The sequence below is a fragment of the Zingiber officinale genome, chromosome 2A, assembly GCF_018446385.1.
Source record: "Zingiber officinale cultivar Zhangliang chromosome 2A, Zo_v1.1, whole genome shotgun sequence".
Taxonomy (NCBI): domain Eukaryota; kingdom Viridiplantae; phylum Streptophyta; class Magnoliopsida; order Zingiberales; family Zingiberaceae; genus Zingiber; species Zingiber officinale.
Window position 1 is genome coordinate 3,906,960 of NC_055988.1, and position 23,501 is coordinate 3,930,460.

The 23,501-nt window shown below is 35.0% G+C and overlaps 1 protein-coding gene and 1 long non-coding RNA gene across 2 annotated transcripts; both read left to right on the forward strand.

Moving 5' to 3' along the window:
* Positions 1 to 1,052: 1,052 nt before the first annotated feature.
* On the forward strand, positions 1,053 to 3,725 carry LOC122040576. The gene is made up of 3 exons (XR_006128645.1): positions 1,053 to 1,915; positions 3,040 to 3,388; positions 3,504 to 3,725. It is a non-coding gene; the product is annotated as an uncharacterized LOC122040576 (long non-coding RNA).
* Positions 3,726 to 10,188: 6,463 nt separating this feature from the next.
* Positions 10,189 to 19,469, forward strand: LOC122040391. Its single transcript, XM_042599705.1, has 5 exons — positions 10,189 to 10,284; positions 16,750 to 17,247; positions 17,660 to 17,749; positions 18,007 to 18,157; positions 19,052 to 19,469. The coding sequence occupies exons 1-4, from the start codon at positions 10,189 to 10,191 to the stop codon at positions 18,016 to 18,018; spliced, it is 696 nt and encodes a 231-aa protein (XP_042455639.1). The 3' UTR covers positions 18,019 to 18,157; positions 19,052 to 19,469.
* The last annotated feature ends 4,032 nt before the right edge of the window (positions 19,470 to 23,501 follow it).

Here is a 23,501-nt window from a genome sequence, read left to right on the forward strand (position 1 = left end):
TTAGTGTGGTGCCAAAGCAACAAGTGATGTAGACAGATAGTTGGGACATGTGACATGACAGCCTGATGAAACTGTCTTGCAATCGTTTGTAAATACCAAATCAACTTCTGCCTGCATTATAAATAGAGGAAAGTGTGAGCAACATGCTAAGAGTCTACTTTGTAATCCTTTATTATGAATACAAAAGGTTAGGCGTTTTTCCTATATATTGGGCGTTCTTACTTATTGGGAGTTTTTCTTGTACATTCTATTGTACTTTGGTGATATGTTTGTAGGTTGAATTAAGTATTGGATTTAATGATCGCATAGGAAATTTCGATGGTAGAAATTATCCATGTGATAACTACTAACATTACCAAAAAAAAGAAAAAAAAAAAAAAGATAAAATATTCCAGAAAAAAAAGTTAAGATTAATAGGAAGGATTAATATGTGATGAAAAAATAATAATTATAAATTCATCCCTATACTAATTTTATAAAACCAGTGAGAGAGTTAAGATATCTACGATTTAATATCATTTTTTTTAAATAATTATATTTTTAGAAACATGTAATTTCAAAGAATTCTATAATGTATATATATATATATATATATATATATATATATATATATATTGCCAAAATACCATTTTCTGATTAAATTATGTGTTAAAATTGGAATAACATTATGCGAATTCTTAACAAAGGCAACAATTGACTATAGAAATAAAATATATATTAAGTATAGAAAATATTAGTAAATTTGACTACAATTTCGTATAAAAAACTTAAAAATTAATTGCGATGAGAAAAATATATTTTATGATTCTTTAGGACCATGATTTATATAAAAAAAACTTAAACAACGGTATATCTATTTCTGGCTGATATTAATTAATTAAAAAAATAAGGAACTTTTTCCTAAAGGAATTGGGTGTTGGCGCGCATAAGTCGGTTTTGGGCCTTTTGGCGTGAGCCCAACGCAACCATTGACCCAGTCTCCCTGCTCTAACAAATTAAAATCCGCCACGTGTTAGACGTCCATAATCTTCTCGTAAGGGCAGGCGCTGGCTATATAATATCACACGCAGTAGACGACCTAGGGTTTCTTGCGATCTGGATCTGGCCCTCAGCGTGCCTTTCCTTGATCTTCAAATCGTAGGTGATCTGGATTGTTTCCCCTCACATGTGTTCGAGTGTTTTTGTTTTTATGTAGAGATCTTGGTGAAGGCCTTTTTCACGATCCAAGCGGTTCTCTGCGGTGTGGTTCTTCGGTGCTTTGCGGATTAAAAGATGGTTATGGCTTCCGATCAGTTTCTTGCGGCTGTTCCACCGATTTGGTTCGTTCTGTTCTTGCTGCCGAGGAAGCACTGCAGGCGCGGAAGCAGATCTGCGGCTCGAAGTTCGGATCGACGGGCGTTTTCGATGCACAAACTCCAGTTGCCAGGAAAATAGACGTTGTTTGCCTGAATGATTAAGTTCTTGCTCAGAACTTAATCAGTTGTAAAGGAGTGGATGCCTCTTGGGGATCAGAACAAGACGGATGGGCTAGGTTCTTGATGATAGACTGGGAAGGTAATATGCATTTGAACATGTTGCATCGACCTTTGCCATGTTGGGTGCGCTCGCATGGCAGGTCACCCCTGCTTAATAAAAAGTAATATTTTTTGGGTGCTGGCGGGGGAGATCGCACGGGGCATTTGTTTTTATTCCCCGGGTTCTCCATCGCCTGTGTGTGTGTGTCTGCCTCTACCTCTTTGAATTTCATGTTCCCTATCGTCCCATCTCGCTATCAGTTAAATGCGGTTTCATGGCGATATCAGCAATATCCCGATTCAACCGCTGCATATTCAATTGTCCATTGCCTACGCATCCATTCCAAGTGGTGAAATCATGGGGTCCCCAGCAATTTGAACCATCTTTCTGAAATGATAAGGTACAATTCTTATTAATTCTTTAGTGATATGAGACAGACGTATACATGAAGAGGAGCAAGTTTTTTGATAAAAAACAACTTGAGTGAAAGAAAAATAGAATTCCATGAATCTTTATTCGTTTTAGAGTGCATTTGGATAGAATGGAATGAAATGGTTCATTTACTCTGATTTATTCATTATTCCACTACATTCAAGTATATCACAATGTCAAGTTATCATTTCAAAACTAAATGTAGATAAATTATATGAGTGACTTGGACTGATTTGACCATCAATATTGGGTCAATCCTATCTAGTAAGACAATCTGGCTGGCTAATTCAATTGAGTGAGCTTGATGGTCAGTTCCTTGGACCCGACATGTTGGTTGGTTTGATCTGATGGATCATCAACCAAGCTTGGCATGCCAGAAAGACAAGTAACTCTGGCACATTGAACTTATCAAAACCAAGTAATATTGACAATGCATGATTAAAACAAAATAATGAATATAAATTGATTGTACCTCTTATTTTCACTCCGTTCCTTTAGTTTTATTCTAATTATATTTCATTCGATTATACTCTTTAAATTTACTCATTACTTGGGTACATGCATTACAATTTTGGTTCATTATTTTGCAGACTGATTAATTTAAGAACTAAAGATTATCAAATTTGCATACTTTTTTTTTGAACGTACATATCACTGGTATTGATGTGGTTCCTCTTCGTAATCCACGTGTGTGACTTAATCATTCTAAATAGTTTCTCAAATACGGTAAATTGCAAAGTTTTTATGGTCACTAATAATTGATAGCAAATGGTACCTTACATCAAATTGTTAAAACTAGTTTGAAATGTTTAATATGGATCAATGTCTTAAGAAGTAATTTTTCAAATGTCAATCAATTTCTTGTTAAAAATAATTTTTTCTAGTTAATATCCCTCCATTAGTGCCATATCCCATATACAGTTGGTAAAACTTAACCAAGGCTAAATATGTTGAAACAATTACATTCATGGGTTCAAATATATTCTCAAGTTCATGATTGATGTTGTGATTGTTTAAAATTTTACTGTCATATCTTCTGTTCATTTCTACAATTTTTCTTTGTGCTGTTTCCCATTTAATCTTATAGAACAGTTGTAAATTCGGGTCTGGTTGGGTGACGGGTTTGTTGGGAAAAATGTGTAATCATGATTGGGGTAATTGTGAATGTAAATTCATGTAGTAGAAAAGGCTCTTATGCTCTACTCATTACATGGATTACAACAGTCTTGAGAGTTCCTGTCTACGGGGGTAAAGATTTTGCAGCTGAAGCTCTATAGAAGTTTGTCAATTGTATTCAATATTAAAGATGCTGCTGTCAAAGATTGTCTGTAGTTCTGTCAATTGCTGTCTAGTGCTGTCAATTGAACTCGAGGCGCATGTAAAATATCTGGAAAAGACTTGGAATTCATCTCACCCTGCATTTTGGTGGAATCAATTCTCGGTACAAGATTCGGACTACTTTTGTATAGATTTACATTTGAAAGCTTTTCTCATGTATATATCTCTTTTTGGCTGGATTTCTAGCTTTAACTAATTATGGGTATATTTCCTTGTAGGCTTGGATTTGTTGGTACCTGAAGCTTACAATTTCGTTGCCACATCTGGCCGAAATTGTGATACATTCATGGAGCAAAAATTTGGGCGTATTATGACTATTGTTTTGAGCACTCTTATGTGAAGTCAAGTTCTGAAGACTCCTGTAAGAACAAACTTGAATTTGTAAGCCTTTTTTTGATTCACTTCTAGATTTCTATTTGGCAGAAGTCAAATTCATCAAACGCTTACAAGTTTTTGTTATTGCAACTTTAACTATATCCTTACCCGATGACTTCGAGAACCATTTTAAATTGCTGATTAAGCACCCTATTTTGTCGTTTTATTTTAGGGAGTAGTAATATTTGATTTATCGACTTAGACGTTTTTACCTTATTTGCTGTGAAAAATAGTTTTTTAGTTGCTAAATTTTATACTATTTTCAATAAATTACAAATCTATTTTTAAAAAGAATTTGGTGAACCTTGTACAGCATCTGTGGCCTTGCCTATATATATATATTTTGCACTGAATCTTTAGCTCAAACTGGTAGAGCACTCGGTCATCCATTTTCCTGTGACTGGCTCGAGAGGTTGGTGGTTCAAATCCATCAAGATTCGTGTTCGTGGATCTATATATATATATATTTAAACATTTTATCATATTGAATTGAACTGGTTGAAAATGAAGTGAGGACCAGTAAGGATAAATAATTTGAGCACTTAGTCGAGCCATTGGATTGGCTAGTCAGTTGTAAGTTGTTCTTCAGGCATAAATGATTAACTATCCTAAATTCAATGCGGTTGTAAAAGCATGTAGAACTAGTAAATAGTTAGTCTATGTTATAAAATGTAAAAGCATATAGAACTAGTAAATAGTTACTCTATGTTATAAAATTACATGTAAAATCATGATTAAATTATGTCCTAAAAACTAACAACTAGTTTTCAATTAGTTTTTACACATTATAAAAGTTAATGACTAATTTCTATATGTCGTAAAATCTATATATTAAATTATAATGCTGGTTCATTTGAAATATGGTAAGTGTCAAGAGTCTTCATTGTTTTGTTTTACTTCTTGAAATGTTATTTTAATTAGATTATCACTTAGAGAAGTAAAATTAAAATATATAAAGTGATTGTTGTAGAAGTTAGTGCTTCTATAACGGTAGAAGTTAGTTGTTAGTGTTAGATCGTAAAGACGTTAGAGGAGGGGAGTGAGTGAATAATATTCAACATTTTTTCAAAATTCAAAAAAATATACAGTAGAAAAGAATCATTCGGAGCCTTCAACGACTCTAATTCTATGGCCTATACTCGTTGAATGTTTTTGTTGAGTAATCACTATAATCACGGAATCGTTACAAGAGTAAGTATGTAGGAATTTAGATTATTTTACAATACATCATGATTGCATACTTGTGTGTAGCTTGTCGGAGCTGCTTTTCAATATCTCCGAGACCTTTTCGAAGTAGTTAGAGTTGTGCGCGATTATGAAAGTTGTAGTGAGTGTTGTGTTCAAATTGCTGGTCGAAGAGTGCTTTTATAGCCTCATCCGGGTACCTAGATCCCCTCCCAAGTGTCTGGACTATGTTATCGTGGTGAGTTATCCTCGAAATTTCATCCCTGAAGTTTCTCCACGTCCAGGCGCCTGAACCCCCTTCGAGTGCCTGGACGGTTGACGTGGGTCGACCACTCCTCGTGCTCTAACTTACCTTCTGGATGAATTTTCATGGGTCCGGGCGCTTGGAGCAACTCCGAGCATATGGACCACTCGAGTACCAGGCTAGGTACCTGCCCAAGGTTCTTCCTCATCGAGCTTTACTTGGGTGCCTGGAGCAACTCTAGGCACTCAGACTTCAGGTGCCCGGAGCCTTTTCTGGTGCCCGAACCATTTTTTTACTTTTTCTTTTCTATAAAAAAAGTTAGTCCAGGAAACAAAATATTTAACCAATAAAATAAAGTTATCACAATAAGATAGCAGTGTTAATTTGATCCTGTGTCCTCGAGTCCTAAATCTAGTCACGGTCTCAATTTTAGTTTCTGAAATGGATCTAAATTGGACTTGCACCTAATGTTCCCAAGTGGTACTCGTCCTCAATGGATCACTCTCCACCAGTGCTTACCTTACTTACCAATCGCAAACTTTCTTGATGTCAGATCCCTTGACTGACCAAGATTTCTTACCAGATGTCAACCAATCTGGACTTTAACCAGTTGTCAATCCAACTAGATTTCCTCTGCCAGATCTCAGCCAACCTGGACTTTAGTCAGTTGTCAACCTAACTGGACTTCGTTCTGCCAGATCTCAACCAATTTAGACTTCGTGCCAGCTATTAACCTAACTGGACTTCAGCTGGTGTTTCAATCCTCTAGACTCATCAAGTTAGTCAACCCTGCGCACTGGGTAACAAGGTTAGATAAATATAACATCTAACTTTAATTTATTTGTCATTCATCAAAACTCATGTTTGATCATTGATGCTAATTGCACCAACAACTTGTTTCTATATAGTCGAATGGTCAAATAATGTAAGACTATTTTGGATAGTTCATATTAAATGAGACGCCCATTTGACTCTTTTGAATTTTTGTCCAAAAAAAAAAGACACCACCAAATGTGCAAGCCAACGAGTTCAACACATTTGAACTCGTGATCATCAAGCGATTGATAAACTCATGTCAAGGAGGCCAATAGACTCGTGGCTAAGCAACCATGGTGAGCTAGTGAGTAGGATGGCAGCTCACAGTTCGGTTCATGGCAATAATCAATAATCTTATAATTAATGGTGAACTCGTGGCCCTTGTAACATTGTAGTAGTTAGCTAATGAACAACAGAACAAGCAACAAACTCACTAATGAACTACTATTAGCCCCTTAACTTCTTGCCAACACTGGGCACAAGGATTGACTCGTTGCTCCTTTAATTCAACTTATTGGGCATGTGCGCAAGGCATGCTAAGCAATGACAGAATTTGCGACAGCGCGCAAGGACTATACAAGAACAAGTCTAGCAGGAGGTCAACTTGATGGTGGCGAATAAATGTGAAGATTGGACGTGTAGAGTTTGAATATTTAGCCAAGCAAGGCTTACAGAAAAGGCTAGCCATGGCATGCGACGAGTGCATGCAATGTTGCACGAGGGATGGAGTAGCAGGAAGGATGTTTTCTCCTAAGTTCATGGTGAAAGACTTAGGCCATACATTGGGTGTGCCGGCTAGCATTGGGCATGGTGCTAATGCAATCAATTTTTAGAGTCAGGCCTAGGCCAAGCACAAGGGTGCGAGTTGATGTTTGGCATGGTGCCAAAGCAGCAAGTGATGTGGACAGACAGTTGGGATATGTGGCATGGTAGTTTGACGAAACTGCCTTGCAACCGCCAAGCCAACTTTTGCCTATGCATTATAAATAGACAATGTTAGGCAATGACTAAGCAAAAAGGAATGTGTGAGCAATCTGTTAAGAGTCCATTTTATAATCATTTATTGTGAATACAAAAGGGTTAGGAGTTCTTCCTGTACGTTGGTCGTTCTTGCTTGTGGCTAGTTTTGTGCTTTTGTCTTGTGCATTGTCTTACACTTTGGTGGTGCGTTTGTAGGATGAATCAAGTGTTGGACTTGGTGGCCAAGCAGAAAATTTCTAAGGTAGAAATTACCCTTGTGACAATTGGTATCGGAGATTTGAAGATAGCCGGATGCAACCATGAAATTAGAGAAAGGATTGCCGCTCTCGAAGCCTTGGTTGGTGTTGTCCCCGAGGGAGAAGATGTTTGCAATTTGATTGCAAAGATTTTCAAATTGGAGGCTAATATGGATAAAATTCAAGAGTCTCCAATGGAGAAATTGGTGTAGATTCGCAAGGATAATGAAGATTTACGTTTTAAAGTGGTTGTTCTACGAAGAGCAATGTTTTCAAAAATGTGGCATGATTGTTCAGTGGTAAGAGTTCCTGAACCCAAATTCTTTAGAGGCACAGAGAGTGCTAAGGAGCTCAAAAATTTTTTGTAGGATATGGAGCAGTATTTTTTGGTTGCGAAAGTGTCTGAAATCGAAAAAGTGACAATTGCAAACATGTACCTTGTTGATGATGTAAAGCTATGGTGGTGAACACGCATAGTAGATGATGATAATGCGAGTTGACAAAAAATTGATACTTGGGATGCAAGTCAAATTAGGTCGTATTATGGTTTGATGCCTTGTATCTAAGTGTATAGGAACTTACGAGCACAAGAAGTTAAGCAAAAGATGCAGCTAACGAGAAGGACGACATGAGAGAGAGTTGTTGATATGATTTGCACTAACAGTCTAATCCGAGTTTTGATGAATGATAAGTAAGTTAAATTAGGTTCTATCATGATCTAACCACTTGATTAACTGGGAAGGAAATCCAGCTAGGTCGACGGGCAGATCAGATAGCTAGTATGAAATCCAGCTAGGTCAACGGGTCGATCGGGTAACTAGTACGAAATCCAGCTAGGTCAACAGGCCGATCGGATAGGTAGTACGAAATCCAACTAGTTCGACGGACAGACTGGATAGCTGGTACGAAGTGTTGATAGGTCGTCGGGCTGACCGGATATCTGACAAGAAGTTCAGCTAGGTCAATGGGCTGACCAGATAGCTGACATGAAATCCAGACAGGTCGACAGGCTGACCGGATGTTTGGGAAACTGGTAAGTTAAGGTAAGTCACTAGAGGAGAGTGATCAAGTGAGGACGCATCCCGGTTGAAGGGACAATACGCGTCGATCCAGTTTAGGTCCATTTAGGATCCCTAAGCTGAGATCTTGACTAGTTCCTGGTCCGGAAGGACAGGAACTAATTACTACCCTGTATTATTATAAAAATTATCCTAATACTTATTTTCCAGGGTATTTTAGACTAACATTATTTTGCAGATCAAAGAGAAGAAAATTGTCTTCGGATGAACAATGTCCGAAGGTGCCTTCCATCAAACTTGAAGGCACCTTCAAGCTTGATGGAAAACGCCTTTGTACTATCCATAGAAGACGTCTTCCATGGCTATGGAAGACGTCTTCCGTGGGATAAAGTTTAGCTGAAGTCGTGGATAAGCATCGGGCTGTTCGGGATCGAACTTGCCTCATTGGAGGCACCTTCCATGCCTTTTATAAGGCTGTCTCGAGAAGGCATTGAAGCACAACACATATTTGAGCTACTATGTGTTCTTTTGAAGTTCTGATTACTCCGGTCTCCTGCTATTACTTTGCTGCAAAGTTGCTACGTCCGACGACTGCTCCAAGGACTTTCGATCGTGGCCTGCAGACTGGACATCAACACAAGCGCTCCCACTTTAATCTCTAAGTGTCGGTAATTACTTTTGTAATTGATTACTACAAAAGAATAAGTGCAGTGTGTTGCATTGGTTCAACTTACTTTGTACTCAATTTCTTCTTTTGGAGGTACTAGAAGAGACCTTTAGTGGATTACCTGTTGATAAGTCCACGAGATCTGGGTCTTGGAGTAGGAGTCATCAAAAGCTCTGAATCAAGTAAACCGTTCGTGTCTTCTTGTGTTCTCGTTCTTTTTAGTTTTTCCGCTGCATTCGTATACTTTGATTTCAAAACGAGAAAAAGAGTTTTTGAAAACCACATGATCCCCCCCCCCTCTCACGTGCGATTGATCCAACAAGTGGTATTAGAGCAGGTTCTGCTCTAAATTGGAGCAACCACCAATCAAGCCGAGGGAATCGTTTTTAGATTTCTTTGTTTTTCGCATTATATTTGAATTGGTAAAACTTTACCTATTCAGATAATTTCTCTCGTTCGGTTTTAATTTGAGATTGGTGCAACACCTTTCAAAATTTTCTACATTTTTAAATATATGTCAAAACATTACTAATCCAAGACCAAGTCTTGGTACTTCATTTTAGTTTTTTTCTACAACTATGAAATGACACAACTTGAAGAGTACAACACCGTTCGTCCTCCCCTATTCAACGACGACGACTTCCTGTACTAGAAGAAGTGGATGGAGGTGTACCTGAAGATCGATTTCAACTAGTGGTTCAACATCACTAGAGGGTACAAAGCTCCCGTCGGCAATGTCGGAATTCCAATGAATCCGAAACATTAGAATTCAGAAATGAAGAAAAGGTGCAGATCAATTTCAAATCTCTCAACATAATTCAGTGTGGGCTAACAAAATAAGAGCTAAACCGCGTCGACCCATACAAAAACATAAAGGAACTTTGGGACAAGCTCATAGAATTGCACGAGGGAACCAACGAATCTAAGGTAAAAAAAAGAAATTTATTTTTAAATAAATTATTTAATATCAAAATGTAGAAAGGTGAGACTGCCAATCAGTTGCACGCGACAATAAAAGATATACTCAACGGACTCCACATAATCGACCGCCAATTAGAGAACCAGGATCTGATAAGGTATGCCAAATCCAAATTGAAACCTGAAGTCAAGTCTGACCCAGACTTAGATGATGAAGAACATCTGGTGAACCTGTTCACCAGAAGAAAGAAGAACACCACCAACAAGGACTTGCAGAAGATCAACTCCACCTCAAACTCTAACAACAAGAATATGACTTGTTTTGGATGCAACAAAAAGGGACACTACAAGACAGACTGTCTGAATCTAAAGAAGAAGAAGACCCTCAAAGCAATGTAGGAAGAATCATCCTGAGAAGATTTAGATAGCAAAGAAACGAAGCACTCCAACTACCTCGCACTGATGGCATACGAACCAGAATCGGAAAGTGAATCAGAAGATGGGTCCGAACCCGAATCAAGCCACGAGTTCGCACTCGTTTATGAAGGTTCCGATGAGGTATACTTTAGTTTAAATAAAAAATTCTTTAAAATCATTGCATGCTTAAATAGGAAATTAACTACTTATGAAAATTAAATAAATGAACTAACAAAAGAAAATGATAAACTTAATGAACAATTAAAATTGAACTCAATAACTGAATAAGTTCAAACTGAAATCCTAACTCAAGTTGCAAGACTTGAGGAGGATAATTCCATATTAAAAAATGAAATAGTTAAACTAAAGGAATTACTTGAAAAATTCACAACTAGATTTAAGTACCTTGACATAATACTTGGATCACAAAGAGCTATGCACAACAAGTCCGAACTTGGATATAAGTCCAGCTCAACCAACAAATCTTTTATATATTTAGTTAACCAAAATAAAAATCAAAGTAAAGCTTGGGTTCCGAAAGTATGTCTAACCACACAAGTAGGATTCAATCAATATTATATATCTAAAGATAAAATTTATTATATAAACCAAAATAAATCAAAAGACTCTCTCTTAAATTCTAAAGTTAAATCTTCAAAAATAAATATAAAACAAAAGAAAACCCCTAAGTTATTTAAACCTAACTTAAATAAAAATAGTATAAACAAAAACTATAACCAAGTATGCTGCAACTATAAAACTAATCGACGTAAATCCAAAACTTAACCCAAAAGATTCAATAATTCAGGGGAAGACCTCAAATTAGTTGACACTTCCAAAATAATAATTTACTCGGCAGGGTAATTAGGACTAGCTAAAATAGGGACAACAGTTTAACTTGACAAAAGTACTGGTAAAGTTTTGGATGATAGTAGGTTAAAGGAAAATATGTCTATGCATGTCTAGGAAGATATGGCTTTAACCTGGTACATTTGGCTTAGTGGAATTAACTGAAGCTAGCTCTTACGGATCCTAACTAGTTAGACCAAGGTTTTGTACTAAGTTCAGTGATAAGACTATTTAAAAAACCTCAAAGGCATGGTTACTCTAATGATGTCCACGTGACTCACCATAGCCCAGAAGTTTAAAATATGTCTATTTGTTTAACCTAAAGCTAAACTTGAATCTAACTTTTAAATCAAACATTGAAATGAAATTTTAACTCATCTCACAAAATCATAGGATTCCCTAATTGAAAATATAGATCGGGTGAGATAACTAAGAAATTAAAAATTAAAAATTAAAAATTAAAATGAGAATTTAAAATTAAATTAAAATTAAAAATTAAACTTGAAAATTAAAAATATTTTTGTTTACTTTCCCTAGCAATTTTTTTTACTTAAATATCTATTCATGTTTTTTTGATGAATGCCAAAGGGGGAGAGTTAAAGGTTTAAGTTGAAACAAATTGAAATCCAAATAACTTAAACCGTATCATGTGTCTATTCATGCTTGCAATTTTTTCATAACTTAACTCAGTTATTATTGAATCAAAAAGGGAGAGATTATTGGTGTGGTTTGCACTAACGGTCTAACCCGGGTTTTGATGAATGATAAGTAAATTAAGTTAAGTTCTGTCATGATCTAACCACTTGATTAAGTGTGCAGGAAATCCAGCTAGGTCGATGGGTCAACCAGATTCTCTTTCTGTTCTACTACTTTTGTGAGTTGTTAACGTTGTAAAAAGGCTACTCCGCCTAAAGGAAATTTTAGTGAGCTTCATTTGTCTTGGATTAACAATCCTCTGATTACAAACCAAGTAAATATTTTTTTTCTCTTTCCTTATTTTATGCATTTACTTTTTGTCTATTAATAAGTGTTTTTTCTAACTTAGTTTGAAAAGTCAAGAAAAGTTTATTTTTCATTTCAGGGCAAGACCCTTCTCTTGCCGGACCACAAGGCTCCAATAATTGGTATTAGAGTAAGGACGCTTTAGAAGGACTAATTGTCGACCGAAGTAAAGAAATCGATAGCCGAACCAAGCCTCATCCTGCCAAAGTTTGAAGGAGAGTTCGAACGCTAGAAATGCCGAATGGAGGTATTCCTAAAACTGATTTCGAAATACTTTTAATAATCAAGTATGATTTTGTAATTCCTAAGGATCAACAAGGAGTAGAGAAAGAAGAGTACCTTTGGACGAAGAAGGAGCAAAGTAACTTCGTAGCCAATAGCAAAGTGAAATATCACTTACTAAGTGTATTAACGCCTCAAAATGTCAATCGCATTGGAAGCTACACATCTGCCAAAGATCTTTAGGAGAAATTTCTGGAACTCCATGAAGGCTTCCAAAGCGAAGCTTGCACAACGGGACATCCTTCGGAGCAAGCTAATGAACATTCATTTGGAAAGAGGTGAGAAGGTAGCCTAACTAAATGGGAAGATCAAGGAACTGATCACCATACTAGTCAACCTCGATGAAACGGTAACCAATCGAGATACGATACGCTATGCACTCAATGCTTTTCCAAAAACTCCATAATGAACTTCGATAATAGATGATTATTACATCTCGAAGGACCTAGAGATAAGTACCCTAGAGGAATTTTTTTCGACTTTAGAATTATATAAAATTAGATGTGCAGGTACAACAAAAGAGTTAAGCCAGAACCCGACACTAAGAGCCACGAAGAAGAACAAACCCAAGTCAGACTCACATCTCGAAGTAGATCAAGAAATTTATATGGTAAGGAGGTTTAAAAAGTTTTTTAAATCTAATAAATTTCAAGAAATGCAGTATAGAAAAAAATCTAAGAATTAGAAGAAATTTTCGATGCTACCAGCGTAAAATAAAAGGACACATAAAGGAGGATTGCTTAGAGCTCAAAAAGAAAAAAGACAAAGGACCCAAGCAAAACAAACACAAGAATCTCAAGGCCACAAGGGACGAAAGCTCATCATCAGACTTAAAAATAGAAGCATACATCAGATTAGCACTAATGACTAGTCATGAAGAATAAAGCACCTCAGAAGTCAGCATCGATGAAAGAGGAGCAACATCAGATGAATGCTGCGATGAAGGGGGAGAATCAAGCTTCAGATATGACATGATAAGTGAGGTATGCCTCTTACCTCCAGATCAACTTTATTATGGTATTAATCAATGTCTAAATCAATGTGTAAATTTAAAACTAAAAATGGAAATTAAAAAAAAAAAAGAGAATTTAGACGAAAAAAAAGAATCTTGGCAAAATCTTGTTAATAGAGTATCTTGAAAAATTGAAGACTTAAAATGCTAATTTAAAGGAACAAATAAAAAATCTAAAAAATTATGCATGCTCAAATTTTAGATATTATCAAAGACTAAATTGGTATGATAAATTTCACAAGGGTCAAATCATAATGTAACAAAAATAAACATTCTTAGAAAATACTTAATCAATCCAGTATGAATGAATTTATATTGAGTTCGAAAATCATGTTTAATTTAAATTGTGCATATTTCTAATTTTAATTTGATTTAATATTTACCTTTTAATTGTCTAATATGCTAAAATAAATGTTTTCATATAATTTCGGTTCAAAATTAATTATTTATTATTTTTTTTTGAAAAAAAGGATTTAATTCTTATCAGTAGAACAATTTTCAAAAATTTTTGATTGTTGTATTATTTTTTATAAATTTTTCTATCAAATATTATATTTTTAATTTAAAAATATTTTTCAAAGTTATTTTAAAAAATTAATCTTTCAGTAAAAATGTATCATATTATGTGACTAACAAAATATATTTTTAAATTTTTTGGCCAATATGTTATTTTGTATAAATTATTTATCTAAATGATAATTTTTAATAATAAAAATTCCTGAACACTCAATTTTTGAAAAATTAATTTTTAAATAAAAATACTTATTCTATTACAATCTCAGAAAATTTCTCAAGATTTTTCAAACCTCAAAATTATTTTTAAGTATTTTTTTAAAAAAATCATCTTTCTATAGTAAATAATTTATTTCTGCTTAAATTGATTTTATTTTTTATGAAAATTTTATTACTATTTCAGATATATCTATTTAATCTTTAAAAAAAATTTAAATTTTTTAAAAAGTAAAATAATTTATAAATTATTTTTATTGAAAATTATTTTTTAATTTTAAAAATTAGAATTTCGAGAATAAATTCTAATTTCTTTTCCTACGTGTTAGTCACTGTACTGTTCGAATATTCCTTAGAATTTAATTTCAATTTAATTTAGCTAAATTCCTATTTTTAATATGATCAAAGGGGATAGTTAGAAGTTAAGTTTAAAGGGGAGGTATATTTTTTTTAAAAAAAATATTGCGTATCTAATGGTTTAAACTTGCATATTCATTTAATTTAATGTATTGTTTTACCCTAGCTTAACTTGAGTTAATCCACATAAAAAAAGGAGAGATTGTAAGTACCCCGTGGTGATTTTGATTTGATCAACCAAGTCAAATTTGGTATTGTTGTGGTTTGATGCCTTGCGTTTGAGTATGCAAGAACTTAGTGTTGGGACCTTAACGTCCGCTAGAGGGGGGTGGGGGTGGGGGTGAATAGCGTCTCACCCAAAACGTCGCTTCATACAATGGTTAGTACACATAGAGGAATACAAAAATAAATACTAATAAGAGAAAGCAAACCTAACATGTAGATTTAACGTGGTTCAAAGATAAAGCTTCTACTCCACGGCTGCCCGTAAGGTGGACGATCCCTATCCGTCGGTGGATGACTCCACGAAAAACCTCTGACTACCTTAAGCTCCTTGTGTTAGTATTAGCCCTAGTACTAATTATGAGATGATTGTAAAGGGCACATTATTGTATCATGTATCATTATTAATAAAAAGGCAAAGTTGGTTATTATATTTATTTCAGTTCAGTGTCAATTGAATAAGTATAATAATGTCCTTGGGTAGTAGGCTACAGTATATCAATTGGTTGAATTGATAGTGGGATATTATAGAGAACACTACTCTTAACTATTCCTAGTCGAGCATTGATATACAAGGATAATATTAATGCGTTAAGACTAGCATGTAGGTCAACGGATGACTTAATCTCACGAGTCATGGATATGAGATATCAGGTTGACACATGGGTATATATTAGAGAATATATACTGAATGCCCGCCATGAGAATGGTTCATGGATCGTTATATGAGTGTCATAAACATTTTCATGTGACTATTGGTATGAATAGTCCTTTGACCTGAAGTAACTACGGTTCCCTACATAACACTACAAGAAAACAAGGCTTCAAAAACAGATTTCTAAAATGGAATTAAAATCCGTTTCAAAGTTTAGTAAATCAGAAACAGATTTTCTACAAAATTAATAATCCGTTTTAGTTAAATAAAATAAAATATACAAAAATAAATTTGAAACAGAATTTAAAATGAATTTGAGATAAAATTGTCAATAAATTTTTATAAACAAAAATAAATACAGATTATAAATGAATATTTGAAATAGAAATAAAATCTGTTTCTAAGTTTTTATAAATCAAAGAATGATTTTCTACTAAATCACTAATTTGTTTTACTTTAATAAAATATAATATAAAAAACTGAACTAGAATTTAAAACCAATTGAAGACAAAATAAAATATAAATTTTTATTAAGAAAATAAATATGGATTATAAATAGAATTTGAAACCATATTTCTATTAAAAATTATTTAAAATTTAACGAAGATAAATTTATTTTATTTTTAAAAATATAATGTATAAAATGAAATTTGAGATGAAATATGAAATAGATTTGAAATAAAATTTTATATAATTTTTTTAAAAAATATATTAAGTATAAATAGATTTTTAAAAAAATGTTAAAAATATCATTTAAAATATAAACAATTGAGATAAAAAATTAGTTTCTAAATTAATAAAATTTGTGATGAAATAAACTTGGATTTATAAATTTATGTCATTATTCTCAAATATTATGGACTATTTTTTCCCTAAAATTTATTAACCTGTATTATTTTTTTCTTAATATGTTTTTTTTTTTTTGCTTGAGACCTCTTTGTAACCTAAATCAATCATTCCCTTTCTTTCTCTCGTCGCAGCAATTTCGTGGGATTTCCTCGCTCGACCGCTGATAACTAACATTTTTATGCATTATTTTTGTCCTTGATTTTCATATTTTAATATTTTCGTATGATTAATTGTTGATTCTTATCATGTTTATTGAGTTGGATTCATATTATGAATTATGTTATATTTTTTCCTATTTTTATAGATTTCTACTCATAATTGTGTACTTTTATTTTTTATGGATCGAGCTCAAGTTGAACCAAATTAAACATAAAGACTTGAATTAATGAGAAGTCCAATCTGAAGAAATCTGAGTCATTGGATTATATCTAAAGTAAATTAAATGAAAGATTTAGATCTGATTAATTCTAGTCGTTCATTAAGATCTGGTTGATTCTGACCAATCTGTGTAGATCTAGCATGATCTGAGCCGCTCATCTTGATCTAGCCATCCTAACCATTCAATGGGTTCTAGTGGATCTCGACCATTCACTCAGATTTGATCTCTACCGCTCCATCAGATCTGGATTGATCAGAACCATTGGATCAGATCTGGGGAAATAAAATCCACAAGCAAGCATCTTCTTCTCCTTCGCTCAGTTTCTCACGCTGCGAAGGCCGGTACGCCACTTCTCCCTTCTTCGCCATCACTCCATCAAAGGGGCCGGCGGTCCGCCACCACTCCACCGCCGCCGGCTTGCCATCTCCTCTCCATCTTCCCACCGTTATTTTCTACCCGCGATTCCAGCCAACGCCATCATTTCCTCCAGTGGCTTTTCGTGATTGTCTGCCCCGACGTGCCGACACCAGCATCCAGGCCACGACGGAGTTTCTCTACTTCAGATCCAAACCGCAACCCTCTTCTCTCGGTCTAGAAGATAAGAGGTCCTTCATAGTCAACATCCAGCCACGACATCTTCAAGATCTGGCCGCCCAAAGCGAGCAGCGGTCCTCTTTCGGAGAGCTCTTCACTTCATGCTCAGCACTGGCTTCCCACAGACATCTCCGACCTTCATCAAATTCTGAACAGCAAGCTTCTTCTTCAATGGTTGATATGTTGATTTGCATGGTTGATTGTTTGATGTTTTTATACTTAAGCTGTTCTCCCATGTTTTAGGTTTGCATTTACCCATGCCATTTTGATTCATGCTCTTAAGGTGTTTGACAAAATGTTTCTTCCAATAGTTAGGTTTAAATTCGTGCACTTTATTTTACTTAATTTCTACTGGTCTTGTCTCTTTCAATTGCTATAAATTCTGTTCTTCGTTTGGATGCAATTAGGATTAGATTTCTTTAATACTCTATATTTCATTCAATGCTTAATTTCCACATAGGCCTGCAAGTCATTTGAGGAATCACAGGTCGATAATTAATTCCCAACAATATTTTTTTCTTCTTAATTCTTCTTCTTCTTCTTCTTTAATTTGCTTATATATATAAAATCTATCTTGATGTTGCAGAAGGAGATCACCAAGGAATTTGAGGAGAGGAAGATTGAACTCAAAGCTAAGGCTCTAGAGATCTATCAGGCCTCAGACGTTGATATCAAGGTCTGCATTACTTGTCAAAGTTAAATTTGATCGGAATTTCATAAAGAACAAGGTATGTGGCTTCCTGGTGTACCCTAGTATGCTGTATTGCCTCAGCACATATCTTGCTCTGTTGCCTCGTTTCGTTGCATGAACACTACAGTGGTGATAGAAATGCTTCTCTCTTATTTTCTGATATTCGCTGCATTACATGATTCAGTTGTAACTTATGACTAATGCTTAGTTCAGTTTCATATTACTTGAATTAATCATTGCAGGTATGTTGCTGAAAAATTTGTGCATAACAATGTGGCTTCTTAATCAAGAAACTACTTTTCATTAAATAAAAGGCGGCTGACATTCCGTGTTGAATCATTAAATTGGTTTAGTGGTTCCTCTCCTATCAAGGCTAGGCAACTGCATTGCAAGGTAAATACTAAATGATGTCTTTTAAACTTGTTAGATTGCTTTATTGAGATACAATATATCCATGATTCCAAATTTTGTAAATTGTATTAGAATATAATGTCAAATATCAAGGTCGAAGACTTGGTCGGTGTTCCATATGTAATTTCATATATTTTGATTGGAAAATCTTAGTGAATAAGACAGTAGTTTTCAAAAATTGGTTTTTAAGAATCTGGTGACTCATTGCTATTATTAAATATCTATCAAAGTAATTTATATATGCTTGGTTCAAAATTCAAACTCCAAGAGTTTCTTTTTCTAGTGTAAATATAATTGCAAAAGAAATTTATTATTTAGTCTGATATGATCTCGTTTGTATGAGTGTACGATTTCAAGAGGACCAGAAAACAATGGTGAAAAAAGTTTGGTTATGCATCAATCGACCAGGTTTTAGCTGTTGGAAAATTTGTAGCTTTCTACTAAAATTAAGTGTATGTTCATGAGTTATTTTGGACTCTCAGGATGAAAAGTGCTTCCCCTTTTGTTGAGGGGTTTTGAAGATTGCAAGGATGGCAAATAAGTCAAGACTTGGAAAATCAGTTAGGATAATGGACTTGATATCAATTAAAAATATAATCGGTTGATCAGAATGTTGTTGATGACATATTTGCGAGGATATAAGAATTATGACCCAGACTCAAGTATAGATTTTTAAATAAATAATGTCATTGCATGTTAATTGTCCTAAGTTTGATTATCTCATTTCTCCCCTAGGTTGTGGTCCAAATCTCAATGGAGATAATATAAATTTGTATTGTTAGTAAGTAGTCTTTTTTTTTTTGATATATGTTATTTCATTGCATGCTTGTTTTTATATTTATTAAACTTACTCATTTCATGTTTTGATTTTGCTAGATTGTTTCAACAAACTTGGTTGGTTCATTAATCCGTATGAAGTAATTCATCTCATGGAGTTCGAGACAAGGGAAGGCAAAGGGAAGAAATCATAGACATGCATACTACTAGCAAGAGGATATATGAAGACATTATTGAAAGTAACAAAGTATTGAACTTCTTATCACAAAAAATGGGAAGAAAAGTTTATCAAGTAAGGTAGGCAAAGCAAAGAAAAGGAGAAGGTTTGTAAAATGATTCAAGAGGTGAAATATTCAAATCATTTATATCTAGGAGGATCTGATCCTTGTGATCATGAGCGTCGTGATAGAATGTAAAGATTAGATTACTTAAGGTGAGATTTAAAAATTTATACATTTGCTTAGACGATGTAAATATTTATTTATCCTAATATTAATTTTATGATACTTTTGGATTAGAAATTAGTTATTTTAAATATTTATTTGAAATGTGTGTGTTTCTTGTAGTAGATAAGAATACAGAAATATAATATAATAAAAAATAGTAATATATTAAAAAATAAAATTATATTTAGATTTATAAATATAATTATAAACAAATTTATAAACGGATTAAAATTATTTTTTATATGTTATTTAAAACGGATTAATGACGGATTTAAAACAAAATTTAGAGACAGATTTTGTATTTGAAATTTATTTTATTTGGTTAATTTAAAAACAAATTTAGAAATGACTTTTTAATATGTTTCTAAATTAGAGACGGAATATTTCCGTCTCTTAAATTAGCAACGGGGCTTTCAATAACGGATTTTAGATACGGAATATTTTGTTTCAAACCTTTTTTAGAAACAGAAAAGTGACTTTCAGAAACTGATTTTTTCATCTCTGAAGCCCTGTTTTCTTGTAGTGTAAGGAGTTATGTACTTTGGTATTGGCAAACATCACCTTTAACAAGATGGACAATAAAGTCGATCACTGGGTATGCAATGAATTATGCGGAGGAATGTGAGTGATGTAGATGGGATCTATCCCTTCCATATAACAGAAGCGATATTTGTGGGCCCCTTGATTAGTAGGACACAAGAAAGCATGACCATGCGCAAATGAGTCAATATTAGATAATGAGCTTATTTGATTGAGTGTGTCTACTTAGAGATCAAGAAACACAAAGGTTGATAAGAGGATGACACGGTCTATGCCTTATTGATCAACCTAAATATCAAGGATAGAGGGACCAAGTCATACAAGATAATAGCCACGGATAGGTTAGGTCGGATCTCGACATTCTCGTCACTTGGGTAGCAATGATGCCTTGTTAGATGCCACTCATTGCTTATATATCTAAATATTGATTTAGATACATTGTCAACGTTACGAGAATCTATTGGGTCACACACAAAAAACAAGTAGATTTGGAGATGGGTTCATATGATGAATCATTGGAATTGGACTTATTGAGTTAGACTCAATTAGATCTAATTGTTCGATTAAGTCCAATTTAAACTAGACTCAAGGAGTCAATTCAAATTAATGAAATGTGATTAATTGAATTTGAATTGTATGAGATTAATTGAGTAAGACTCGATTGAATTAGACTTGAGTTAGACTCAAGTGAATTAGACTTGAGTTAGACTCAAGTGAGGAGACTTGAGTTAGACTCAAGTGAGGTTTAATGAAGAAATTCATTGAATTTTGAATTCAATGAATCATGTAATTTAATTTTCAAAATTTAAATTTAAAATGAGAGGTTTTCAAATGTGTCCTTAATGGAGAGTGAATGATCATTAAGTCTCAATAATAGAATTAATGCCCATTAAGTGTTTTCATTGGATGAAAATACTTAAGTCATTTTTCCTCTCATTTTTTTTTTTAACTTCTTCATTTTTGGCTTCTTCCTCTTCCTCTTCCTCTCCTCTCCTCTTGGCTGAAACCTTCTCAAGGTTGCTAGCACAACCTTAGGTGGTTTCATCTCCATCTTGTGAGTTTGTGAGACAAACTAATGCTTGTTCGTGTAGATACCACAGAGGCGCGAACGTGAGATCGTGCTGTGATCCGAGTTGTCGGGAGTCCGTGAGCACGCTACAAAGGTATAATACTCTATCATGCTCTTTAGATCTAGCTTAGTATAAGTTTTGTTTCCCTTCGCATGGATCTTCGGAAGCAACTAGTATTTTTCACTGCGCGTTTGCGTGTTTAGCGCATCTAGTTCCTTACACCTTGTCGGTGGAAAAACCTCACCACAAACACTTGAATACAAGTACACCGATCACATGAGGGTTTGGGAGACTCTAATAGGCTTTAACCAAGTATATTTCGTCAACTTTGGCGAAGTACCACGAACTCTATTAAATAGAGCTCGGGAGGAAAACACCTACTATTTTCCTCGCCACCAGTCGACTGATACAACCACTAGTCGACTAGTCATAAGTAAAATTCGATCGTTACAAGTCAACGGTCGGTTACTAGTCAACTGATGAAAACACAATCGACTGCTACAGTAACACTACAGTGTTGCTATAGTACACTACAATAATTCTATAGTAACACTACAGTAAAACTCTAATCCTAGGATTTAACCCCCGAGTACATTCACTCAGCACTCATCCTCGCCTGACCAACCTAGACCTAGCCTTCTAGCCTCCTCCATCAGTCTTGCGTCCCTCGGATGCCTCCCCATCCTTCACATCTTGCCTTCTGGAGCTTCCATTGGCCTTGTCATTGTTGTCGGGTCTTCCTTTGCCAAGAGATTGCGCCTCTGGGACTTCATCCATTGCCAAGTCACACTTGGACTTACGTTGCCAAGCCTATATGCTTGGACTTATACCGCTAAGATTCATCCTTGGACATTCCTCCTTTGCCAAGATCACACTTGGACTTTCCTTGTTCTACCTGTATCATGCACATTCACAATGCATATCAAATATAACATTAAACCTAACTTAAACCTTTGCCCAAACATCAAAATCTAGGGCACCTAGATTTCTCTAACACTTAAGAGCACAGGAAATCGAGAAAAAGATGCAATTAGCGAGAAAGATGACACGGGAGAGAGTCAACGAGCTAAGTGCATCCGAGGGACAAGGTGCTGCGAAATAGCACGCTGGGCGAGGAGAAAGAAGTGAGTGACATTTCTAAGGAACAAGAAGTCGGAGCAGAAGATTGTTTGAGAAGGCGAAAAAATGGGTTCAAGCGAGCTCTATTCTGGATGACCTAAATCAACCAAGCGAGCGAAGCCGAAACAGGGAGAAATGAGACAGTCAACAAGTGGTTGATTGTCTACCCCGGTCCTGGCACCCTAACTAGGTCCAGACACCCAGACCTCCGAGGGCTGCTAGGACACCCCAGGCTCGCACCCTGGTCGAGGGCTGGGTCAGTCCGGTACGGGCGCGAGGACTTGGTCTAAGCGCTCAAACCAGAAAACTTTATCTGCACCACGTTGTCATGATCCGTTGCGATATGGATAAAGTTTTATCCATGCCCAGGTGCCCAGAACCCTTCCAGGCACCCGGATTAGGTCTATAAATACAACCCTGATTTCAGTAGTTAGACACAACACTTATAAACAAATTCTCTTTCTGTTTTACTACTTTTGTGAGCTGTCAACATTATAAAAAGGCTACTCTGCCTAAAGGAGATTTTAGTGAGCTTCATTTACTTTGGATTAAAAATCCTCTAATTGTAAACCAAGTAAATCTTTCTTTCCTATGTCCTTATTTTATGCATTTACTTTTTGTTTATAAACAAGTGTTTTTTCTAACTTAGTTTGAAAAGTTGAGAAAGATTTGTTTTCCATTTCAGAGCAATTCACCCATCTCTTGCTGGCCCACAAGGGTCCAACACATCATATATGTAGTGTCATTAGAGAAAGGCTTGAAGCGGGGTGAAACAACTTACTTGGCGGCCTTAATCGACGTCAAACCTGATAAGAAGGTCAAGTTACCTGTTGGTGTCAAAGACATTTTGACTAAGTTTAAAGATGTGATGCTAGCGGAGTTGCCAAAACATTTGCCACCAAGGAGAAATGTCGACCACAAAATCGAATTGATCCCTAGTGTTGTGCCTCCTGTAAGTCCCCCATATCATATGTCTCCTTTAGAACTTGCTAAATTACGTAAACAATTAAATGAATTATTGGAGGCAGGGTATGTTCGACCATCCAATGCTCCATTTAGTGCCCCGGTGTTGTTTCAAAAAAAAAACAAGATGGTTACTTGAGGATATGCTTAGATTTCGGGCATTGAACAAGGTGATTGTAAAAAATAAGTACCATGTTCCTTTGGTACAAGTGTTGGAGTGGATACTAAAAGCCTAGCTTTTGTAAACATTTATAAAAGAATCACATTGGTCAATATCTGTATTTATTTGTTAAATGTAATTGTTCAATTAATTTATATAGTAGATAACATGAGGTTATTGGATCGAGAAGCGCTAGAGGGGGGGTGAATAGCGCTCGCGGCTATTTCGTTCGATTCGTAAAACTATCGGAA